Source organism: Gracilinanus agilis, chromosome 2, assembly GCF_016433145.1.
Source record: "Gracilinanus agilis isolate LMUSP501 chromosome 2, AgileGrace, whole genome shotgun sequence".
Lineage (NCBI taxonomy): Eukaryota > Metazoa > Chordata > Mammalia > Didelphimorphia > Didelphidae > Gracilinanus > Gracilinanus agilis.
Genome location: NC_058131.1, coordinates 314,411,332 through 314,422,482, shown reverse-complemented (window position 1 = coordinate 314,422,482; position 11,151 = coordinate 314,411,332). Strand labels below are relative to the sequence as shown.

Sequence of the window (11,151 nt, the reverse complement as noted above, 5' to 3'; positions counted from 1 at the left end):
CTTGTGATTTGTCTTATCTGAGCTAAAGCTTTTATTTGTATTTGGAGGATACTAATTTCTGCTTTGTAAGAAACTCTCCCTCATAGACCCCCAAATTGAATATTAGATTTTCTGTTAATCCTTTGTGCTATGACACTGATCTCTTAAATTAAAGGAGATGGGCCTATCTACAGTGGTTTTTGAAGGTGTTTTGTTTTGAGTTTAAATGTAGCAGTAAAATAATATGTTCCTTTATTTGTTTAATATTTGAGACAATTAGAAGAGACTCTCCTGAATGGAAGTTAATTGCAGCATACAAAATGGTTGCAGATTTGCTTCAGCTGTTTCATGACATGCATCAGGGTTACTGCAGGATTTCTTTTCCCTTTGCTTATAAACAGAAAGCTCTCAAATGCAATTATAAACCACCAGTAGCCGTCTTGGAAATCTCAATCGATCGCAAATGGCTAAATATTTAATTTCCTCATTGTCTGCCCTTCCAGGGATGGCTTCAGCATTTTATTTTCTTTGAGGCTAACATGAAAGCCAGTCTCTGCAATGGCTGCTGGAGATTGTGTGTGTTGCAAGGAGGCTCCCCTGCAGTGATGAGCTCAAACCTTGTTCAGTAGGAGCTCTTTTTTGCAAATGGTGGTAGATTTTTGCAGAAGATTTGTGGCCAGAGAGCTATGTATAATACTGATGAAGCATTTTTGTTCCAGCTCCGTCTCAGAAGACCTAGGTTGCCGACGAGGGGAATTCAGTAGAAAACATTATGGATCTGTGGAGCTGGTAAGTTTATAGCCTATTCAATGCTAACAGATTGTTTTACATTTTGTTAAAATCACCAAGCTTATCAGATTTTGTTCGTACATATTTTCTAATTCTGTAATACCATGGGCATAGTATGAGGATTGGATCGGTTTGGGAAAAATCAGAGTGCTCAAGCGGCTTTGACAATTACATCATCTTAATCTTTTTCTTTTGTTATACACTTTTAACCTCACATCTCTGTTGATTTGTTAAAAAAAAATATAAAGAGAGAGATTGCGTTTTAATATTTTTCATGACAGATTTTGAAAAGTAGGTAGCAACTGAAATAACTCTGGATAAAATAATTTTTGATTGAAAGAGAAAGATTTAATTTCCATACTATATTGTTAATAAAGTGCTTCAGTTTGTTGCTAAGGTTAAAATATGGGTGTTTTTCTGAAACAAACAAAAAAAAGCATTGGTTAAAACAGGATAAATATGTTGATTATAGACTTCTACAGTGAAAATATGTATAAATTTTCCACCAAGTTGTTGATGTTTTGTTGGACGATTTTTAAATCAGCATTTTACATGTTAAAAGAAGAAAATAATATATTTATCCAGCAGTCACTAGTATTTCATAGACAGATTTAAGTGAGACTTTGTAATGCATAAAAAACATGGATAAAGATTTAGGAAAGTATGTTTCTCAATTGTATTGGTAAGCAATTATTTTGAGAATATTAGATACTCCCTCTTATTTTAAAATTTAAAATATGAGTTATTTCAATACAGTTTATTATTGCCACACATTTAAAAGGCTTTGTGAAGCAAACTTTCTTCTTGACAGATTGTAGTATGTAAGGAATCTGTCAGAAATGTGTATTTACTAAGGGTTTTCTGGGTCCAATTCATCAAATATTTCTGAAATGCTTTGTGTGTATCAGATAGTATGCTGGGTGCTGGAGGAAACACAGAAGAAATGCAAGATCTGACCTTTGTCCTCAGGGAGCTTATAATCTAGTTAGTAAAATGAGGTGTATCATTCCCTCCATAGTATGTCTCATGTAACATGAATAGGTATAAAGATGTGGTACAAATTGTAGGTATATAATAAATTGGAGAAAAGAGTTCCTTATGGAGTGGAATTTGTCAGGGAAGGATTGATTGAAGAAGTGGAACTTGAGCCAACCTTGAAGGATGTGTAGAATTTGGTTTGTTGGGGAGGAATTATATGAGAAAAGAGCCTGAACCAAGACATGGAGATAGCATCGATCATGACATGTTCAGGGAACAGTGAAGAGAAAACATGACTGAAGCAGCAGTGGCACAGTCCAGAGAAGTGAGAATAAAGCATTACAGAATTGGATTTAAAGGGAGCCTCAGAGGCCAGCCTGTGCCCAGACTGAACACCACCCCTCTAGGGTTTGTCCCTGCCTTTTGCCAGACCTGCATCTAGCCCACATCTCTCCATATTTTCCACTTGGGGTAGCATTTCACAGTTTTGTCAAATGTTTTGCTAGAATCTCAGTAGACTCTCTTCATAGTATCCTTCTGATCCAATAACCCTGTTAAAAAAAGGAAATGAGGTTAGTCTGGCATGACCTAATCATGATGAAGTCATGCTGGCTCTTTGTGGAGAGATGGGTGGATATCGTGGTGGAGTAAATAACGTGCTGCATCAGAGTTCTAATCCTGGCTAGGACACTTCATAAGTGGATGGCCATGGGCAGCTGAGGTGGCAAGCTGAGATTAAGTACCTCCTGTGTGTTCACTGGGGATCAAAGAAAAAAATGAAAGCGTCCCTGCCATCAAGAATCCTATATTTTGTCAGGGGAAATCTATATCACTTGGACAGAGCAGTAAACATGCATACACATATGTACATATATGCAAATGAACATGCATGCACACAGAAAGCAAATGCAAAGTATATTCTGGGGGTGGAGGAGAGGCAGAAGCTGCAGAGGGAGGATCAGAAAAGGCATTGTTTGGGAGGTAGCATTTGAATGGAGCTTTTTTCCTTTTTTAAACCCTTGCTGGTTGTCTTAGAATCTGTACTGTGTATTCATTCGGAGGCAGAAGAGCAGCAAAGGCAAGACAGTAGTGTTAAGTGACTTGCCTAGGGTCACACAGCTAGGAAGATTTGAACCCAGGACCTCCACATCTTTGGGCCTGGCTCTCAATCCACTGAGCCACCTAGCTGCCCTGCTTAATGGAGCTTTTGAAGGAATCTAGAGGTTTTGTGAGACCATTGAAGAGGGAATGTGCTTCAGGCAGGGGAGACAGCCTGTGCAAAGGCCTGGGGGCAGGAGAGATAGAATGTCAAAGTAAGTAGGTCAGTTTGTCGGAAACACTGTGTGCAAAGGAGACTAATTATTCAAAGAGCCCAGAAATGTTGGCTAGAACCAGATTAGGAAGTGCTTTAAATACCAAATAGAGGAGTTTCTGTTTGATTGTAGAAGCCATAGGAAACCACTGAAGCTTTTTTAGTGTTGAATAACATAGTCAGACTTGTGCTTTAGGAATGTATCCTATGATGGGGCAATTGTAGGTATATAATAAATTGGAGAAAAGAGTTCTTCCTGGACTGAGATGTGCCCCAGGATGTCATCCTAAAGCCTGACCAAGGCACAGGCAGCAGTGTTCTGGAGACAGTTGCAAACTGAGAATTTCCATCAGTCCAATTGAAAAAGTTCCAATGTGTGACTGCCTGGCCTGGGGGGAGAAAAGGGGGAAGATGTTCTGCACTTATAGAGTTACACAATTCTGAATTGAAGGGGTCTCCAACCCAGCTTGGGAAATGGAAAAAGAATCCTCTTTCTGACAAAGCAGATGAATGGGCTTCTAGCTTTTACAAGAAGACCACCAATGAGGTGGCCTTCTGCCTACCAGGATAACCCATTCCAGTTTGGGATCGTTTAATTGTTAGGAAATTTTTGTAGGCATCAAACTTATAAACTTGATGCTTTTTAACTTCTATCCTTCACTCCCAGTTCTGCCCCTTGAGCCCAAGGTGAACAGATCAGCTCAATGGTGCAACAGTGGATGGAGTGCAGGAGTCAGGAAGACCAGAGTTCAGATCCAGCCTCAGACACTGACTTTATGATCCTGAACAAGGCAATTGACCTGTTTCTCTCAGTTTTCTCAAATACAGAATGAGGCTAATAAAAAAATCTACCTCCCAGGGTGATTGTGAGGATTAAAAGAGAGAATATTTTTATGTGCTTAGCACTGTGCCTGGCACATAATAGGTTTTATTTAAATGCTTATTTCCTCCCCTCCCTTTACCATCTTCCATATGACTGACAGACCTTCAAATACTTGAAGATAAGTTATCATGCCCCTACAAAATCTTCTTCCTCATTCTAAATAGTCCCCGTTTATTTTCTTTCCCGTAACTGTCCTAAAACTTGTTAATTGTCCACAACTGTCCTAAATTGTCCCTATTTATTATTATTACCTCCTGTGGTTATTGTCTTCATTTTATAATTGAGTAAACTGTGGAAGACAGAGGCAAGTGACTTGCCCAGGGTCACACAGCTAGTGACTGAAGTTTGAACTCAAGTTCTTCCATACTTCAGGCCAACCACCTGGCTGTTGTGATTGTTGTTTTTTTAAAATAAGATAGTAATTTTTATTTAGGGCAAAGATAAACAGTAAAGTAATAGAACTCATTTGCAGCCAATGTTCTTTGTGAGCATGCCTCAATCTCTTTCCCCTCAGAGCAGGACCTGTCCCAGGTCCTTTAATTGATCCTCATATGGCATGACCCAGAGGCTTTCAGAACCTTGATTGCCTTCTTTTGGACATTCTCCAGGTTATCCTTCCTAAAAGGTAGCATCCAAAACTGAACATAATACTCCAGAAGTTGTCTGACTACGGCCAAGAGCAGGGACACTCTCATCTTCCTAGATGCTAGCCTCTTAAGACAGCCTCAGATCACATTCACTTTCTTAGCTCTCATATCACAGGGTTGACTTATATTAAACTTGCAAACCATTTGAGTTCCCAGATCTTTTTCAAATAGATTGCCATCTAATCATGCCTTTTCATATTGTACTTGTGAAGTTGATTTTTTAACCCAGTTGTAAGACTTGACTTATTTATCCTAAACCTATACTTCTCCCTGACTTTCTTATGCCTGTTGAGGGAAACACCATTCTTCCAATTAGGCAGCTTGATAATCTAGGGGTCATCTTTGACACTTCACCTGCACTCACTATTCCCCTCCTCCACAGCATGTCTTGAATATTTGTCCTTTCTTTCCCTCACACCACCCTAATCCAGGTGCTCATCATCTTCTGCCTGGACTATTTCAGGAGATCACTGACTTGTTTCCCTGCCTCCAGCTTCTTCCTATTCCAGTCCATCTATCACACAGCAGCCAAATTGATATTCTTAAAGCATGGTTCTATTATCAGACTTTCCCTTCTCAGGAATTTTCAATGGCTTCCTATTGTCTTGCAGATAAAATACAAACTTACTTGTCTGGCCTTTATAGCCCCTTACAATCAGTTGTCAAGCTGTCTTCATGTTGAACTTTTAGCCCATCAAAGTAATTACGCATTACTCTAGTACATTGTGTTTCAGCCAAACTGGCCCACTTGCAATTTATATCTCTCTCAACATGGGTATGCCTTTGCAAAAGGTTATCTCTGGTATCTGAAATTCTCTCCCTCCTTACCCTTGCTCCTTGGAACCTGTACCTCCCTTCCAGGCTTGAATCTAAGGCCATCTCTTATAAGAGGAATTTTCTGATTCCCCAGGTTGTTAGTACTCTTTAAATCCCAAAATTAATTTGTATTTATTGTATATTTACTTATCTTTGTACATAGTTTATTTTCTAATAAAATGTAAGGTCCACAAATTCAGGAACTCTTTCATTTTTGTCATTGTATCTTTCGTACCTCGCACGGTGCCGACACATAAAAGGCACTACAAATGCCTTTCAAATTGAAGTATTGAATCATCCTTATTATATTTCATATTATTCAATTTGGCTCAATGCTTTAGATTGCCAAGATCATTTTGAATCCTGACTCTGTCAACCTGTATGTTGGCTCTCTCTTCCAATTTGGGGTCATTCATAAATTTAATAAATATGCCATCATGGATAAAATCATTAAATAGCCTAAAGCCAAGAACAGAGCCCTAGGGCACTCCATTGCAGACTCTCTTTCAGATTGCTATCAAAGTATTAATTGATGTTAAATTCTAGATATGAGTATTCAACCCAGTCCCAAATTCACCTAACTGTACTATTAATTAACTCATATTTTCCACAAGAATAGAATGAGATACTTTGCTGAAATCTAGGTAAACTGTAGAATTTTGGCAGGTATTGAAATCAAGCTCACTGGTCCATAGTTTACATGCTCTGTTCACTTCCATTTTCTGAAAATTGGGACATTTATTTTGCTCCCGTCTTGTGGAACCTCTCCAGTTCTTCACAAACTTTCATAGATCACTGACAGGCTTAGCAGTCAGTCACATATGCCAGTTTCTTCAGTACACAAAGATGTAGTTTTGCTAGATAGTCTCCTAATATCTCCTATTTTTATCTTGAATATCAGTTCTCTATTAGCAATTTTGTTCAGTGCTTTCCAATCCAAAGATCCTTTTCTTTGACAGAAGAAAAAAACAAAAATAAAATAAAAATAGATAAATAACAAGTAAACAAAAATAAATATTTATTTTTGTCCCAACCACCACAAGCAGTAGTTTTATCTGTTCTTTGATCTTATTTTCTCCAGGTATGGTTAAAACAAATCAATTTACCTGTTCAGTTGTTCTTAGCTTTCCTCTCTAACCTCAATTCCTTTTTAATTTCAGACTCCTGACACTATTCTTACAAGACTATTCCATGCTTTTATATTCATTTTTTGCTCTCTATCTTACTTCTATCTTCTATACAAGTCTTTAAAATCTAAGTTGGTTGGTGAGTTCCCTGTGCATCAAAATTACTCTTGCAACAATTCCTTTTTTCCTTCCTCCTTGGAATTGTTACCCAGTGACTTCAAAATTCCATTCTTGAAAGTGTCCCATCTTTGAACCCCTTGGAACCGTTTCATATCTGCCTTCCCAAAATCCAAGGTACTGTTGGGCTGTTCCTGGCTTCTCCTTCCTTCTCTGTTAAAAATTAAAAGGTAACATGATAAAAACCAGTGGAAATGTGCATCGGCCATGGGTGGGGGAAGTGTGGGGGGTGAAGGGGAAAGTAGGAGCATGAATCATGTAACCATGTTAAAAATGAATATTAATAAATGATTAAAAAATTTAAAAAATTAAAAGATAGAGTAGTCACTTTCCTTAAGATTTCCATCATTTCCATCTCAACAACTAGTCCCTTCCCTGTTGGTGAGAATGAGCACCCAGAAAAGATATGCTTCTTGTAAGTTCTTTATCTTTTGAGGAAAGTAAATAAATTATTAGCTGCCTCAATTTGTGTCTCCATCAGATATCTGGATAGTTCAAGTCACCCATCATTGCTCTACTACTATATCAGGCTTCCATCTGTTTTGTCTGTTCTAAACTCTTTATTTGTTTCCTCTTACTTTCTTGCTGATTTATAGAGTACTTCTATGATGGTACTGCTTATTTCTCTCCTTAATGACCTTTTCTCAAATGCTTTCCAGTATATTTCCACCGTCTTGTCCTTATATTTGCCCAGAAGAATATATCTTTTTAATATTACAGTGATGTCATACTTCTTCCTCCCTTATCTATCTCCTTTCTTTTATATAAAGTATAACCTTTTGGAGCCATATTCTATTCATGGGTCTCATCTCACCATGTCTCAGTGATATCCATGAGGTCAAATTTGCCTTTTGTATTAGTATCATGAATTGATTTTGATTATTAGTCATTTAATTACTCTCAATAATACTTTGTATATTCAATTTTTTGATAACTATATATATATATATATATATAAATAGAAATTTTTCATTCACTTGGCTTTTCTTGCATAGTGAGGACAAATTCTTTTGAGTAATTACAGATCTTTTCCTAGAGACTCTTCAGTGTGCCAAGGCTTGATACAGCCAGCACAATGTCTTCCACCAATAGGAGCATTTGGAAACCTTCCGCCTCTACAGAGAATCCTTCTTCAACTTAGATTCTGCATTGTCCCCAGACTTTTGAGTATGCATCTCTCTATTTTTGTGCCTCATCTATTGCTTATGATTAAAAGGTTATTAAATAAGACTTTCTTTTGTTATTTTCATAGAATTTTGAATGATTTTGATGTATGGATATGAGATGTCATGTTAGAAACGTGCCTTTAAAATAACATTTTGCCATAACCAAATGTGTTTTCACAATTGGCAAACAATAGTCTTTGTAAAGGTGGGGGAATCTTGTGAAACGTGATATATAATGTTGGACTTCTTTACTATGTTAGCTAATTTTGCCAAATTGTGTCTTCTCCCCCTTTTAAAATTCTTTGTTCTTTTATTTTTGCTCTCTAGCAGAGGGTAGAGAGAAAGATACATTGGGAAATATAGTGATGTAAAAACAAAAGCTATCAACAAATTTTTTATAGCAAAAGAAAGAGCAGGCTCTTTCCTTTTCTCTCTTTTTTAAAAAACTCTTATCTTCTGTCTTAAATCAATACTGTATCAGTTCCAAGTCAGAAGAGCAACAAGGGGTAGGCAATCAAGGCTAAGTGACTTGCCCAGGGTCACATAGTTAGGAAGGTGTCTGAGATCAGATTTGAATACAGAACTTCCATTTCTAGAGCTGACTTTCTTTCCACTGAGCCATAGCTGCCCTGAGTAGACAACTTACATTGTATTTTTTAGGGATTTGAAATGTGTGTGCATTACAGTGGAAAAAGGATGAGCTTTGAAATCAGGAAACACTGCATTCCAACCCCATTTCTGACACATTTCAGCTGTGTGCCCAGGGGTCATTCACTTATATTTTTAATACCCCAGTCAACTTCTTAAGAATTTAAGTTTTAGATGAGCTGCTGATCTGAATTTCTGTATAGCTAATACTGATGAAATTTAAGACTTGGCCCCTCACCCCAAATACATAGAAATACAATACACATGTCATTGGAAAGCCATCCATAGATCTAGGCTGGACTGTAGTAATACAATCAGCCTACCATCCACATGGCATTGAAATCCATCGACCTTTCACATGGCTAGTTCACATAGTATTGTTCCAGTATGAAATGTGACACATAATAGGTGCTTGATAAATGTTTATTAACTTGATTAGGACCTTGGTGGTCCTCAGCTGGGAGGCTTTTAAAGACATTTTAAATGGGATTAATGAGTAAAAGCTGCACAGAAACAAGTTTATGATGATATAAGAAAAAAAATCTTATTAATTAGATCATTTGAAAGGGAAACGGGATGTCTTGGAGGTAGCAAGTTCTCCTTCCCCCACTGGAGGTCTTCATGATTGGAAGGTCATTGTTGAACTTAGAGGGATTCTTTCTGATGTGGGTTGGACTACGGGTCCCTTCCAACTCTGAAATTCTGTGCAACTACCCAGGATCCTAGTCTTTCTCTTATCGGAAATGCAACAAGCATCAACTTAGTTTTCATAGTCAGATGCCTCACAAGCCTGTGACTTTTTGTCCAAATAGCTTTACTAGATCATTGTAGAACTAAGATCTTCTAGTTTTCCTGGAATCCAAGCTGACATACAGTTGGTCCTCTCAAACACTGCACTCATTTGTTAACACAGTTAATATGTAATTTATGCCTGGGTGGTGTTTCTGGTAAACCAAAATGACAATTTGAACATTATAAGAATAACAGCACCTGCAGGTTTGTGATAAGTATTGACTATATTTCAAACCTGTTTAGCTTATTTGATTTATCTTTCTGATATAGTGTTTCCTTGATATTGTACTAGAAGAATGTTGGTAGCTTCTTTGTCTTGCAGATGAATACCTTAAAGAGTTTCTCCTTTAGGTCTGTGTTGAAGCTGGCATTTGTTTGTGTACTTGTCTTATACCCTCTACCAGATTTTAAAGTTCCCGGAGGGTAAGGAAAGTTTCTTTCTTGTATTCCTATCTTATCCCCATTGTGGCCTCTTCTATTTGTTGCCTGCCTATGGTAGGCATTCAACACATAATATTTAATATGAATGAGTGAAGATCAGTAAATAGAATTTTAGTGACTGACTTTTTCCTTTGGTATTTTCTATTGTTTAAGTTTGCAAACTCAGTACTTATAGCAACTCTTTACTTCCTTTTTGGTACTTTCCCTAAAATTGGGGTATAAATTGTCATCAGATGTGCAGTGAAGTTTTAGTTTGAATGTTAAAAGTACATGCATTTGTCAGAAATCTAGATAAGACCATTTTCCTTTCAATGTCCTTTTAAAAAATCAAATTAAATCAATAGTCACTTCTACATCTAGATGATATGTTCCTTTGAAAACCAACCTCTTTATTCAAAACATCCAGGCCCAACAGCATTTTAAAATACCAAGCAGGTCAGCCTCAGTTTCTTCCCCTGCAAAATGAGGCATAATAGCGCCTGCCTTCCAGGATTGTTGTGAGGATCAAATGAAATAGTATTTGTGAAGTGCTTACTTAGCACAGTTCCTGGTATATAGTAGGTACTTAAATGCTTTTTCCCTTCCCCTCTTGAAAGGATGAACCAGAATGATTTGACATAAGGCAAAATGGTGTAGTGGAAAAACACTGTGGATCTGGAGTTAAGACTTGAGTTTGAATCCTGGCTCCACCTTTTACTCCTCTCTGATATGAAGTAAGCCCCTTCCCTTCTCTGCTTGTCAAATTTCCTCATCTGGCTTGGATTAATTCTAAATTCCCTTCCAGCACTAAATTCCTGTAATTAGAGGAAATGTTCAACAAACACTTAGGTAGAGTTTGGCAGTTTTCTCACGAATATTTAACTATTACTTACCACTATTTAATCCAACCCTGGTTTTATCCCAGCCTTTTTTTATAGGAAAATGCTTCTTTCTCACGCACCCCAAATCCCTCAGCATTGAAGTGAAATTAGCAATCAAAGACAGGCACAGTCAGCTCTGCCCAGAGTATGTTTATAGTTCTGATGCTTCTTTTGTTTCATGTCATTAAAACCCAACGTTTATTACTGTTTTATTCTAGGCATTATGCTAGGCAGTGAGGGAGATAAAGGCATATGAAATAATGGTATTCGCCCCTAAGAAGCTTTGGCTATTTAAAGAGATAAGATATATGTTGCATAAATAGACAAATAAAAGATAGCATGCGTTTTCCATATCGCTTCATTTGGCAATAAATACTATAAGAATTGAAAGAAGCAGAGTTCTTTAAAGGCTGAAGAGGCTGATAAAAGTGTTGTAGAGGAACTAAAAGTTGAATTAGGTCTTACTGGACAGATTGGATACAGGTAAGGAGAAATGAAGGTAGAGGACATTCCAGGGTAAGAGCTATCACACACAA

The 11,151-nt window shown here is 37.3% G+C and overlaps 1 protein-coding gene across 1 annotated transcript in view; it reads left to right on the top strand.

The window, feature by feature from the left end:
- Positions 1 to 624: 624 nt before the first annotated feature.
- The window catches only part of GARNL3 (GTPase activating Rap/RanGAP domain like 3), a 160,786-nt gene continuing 150,259 nt past the window's right edge, over positions 625 to 11,151 (top strand). The window contains exon 1 of the mRNA XM_044664210.1: positions 625 to 768. Within this exon, the coding sequence (XP_044520145.1) occupies positions 625 to 768 (144 nt within the window). The remainder of the gene's footprint in view (positions 769 to 11,151) is intronic.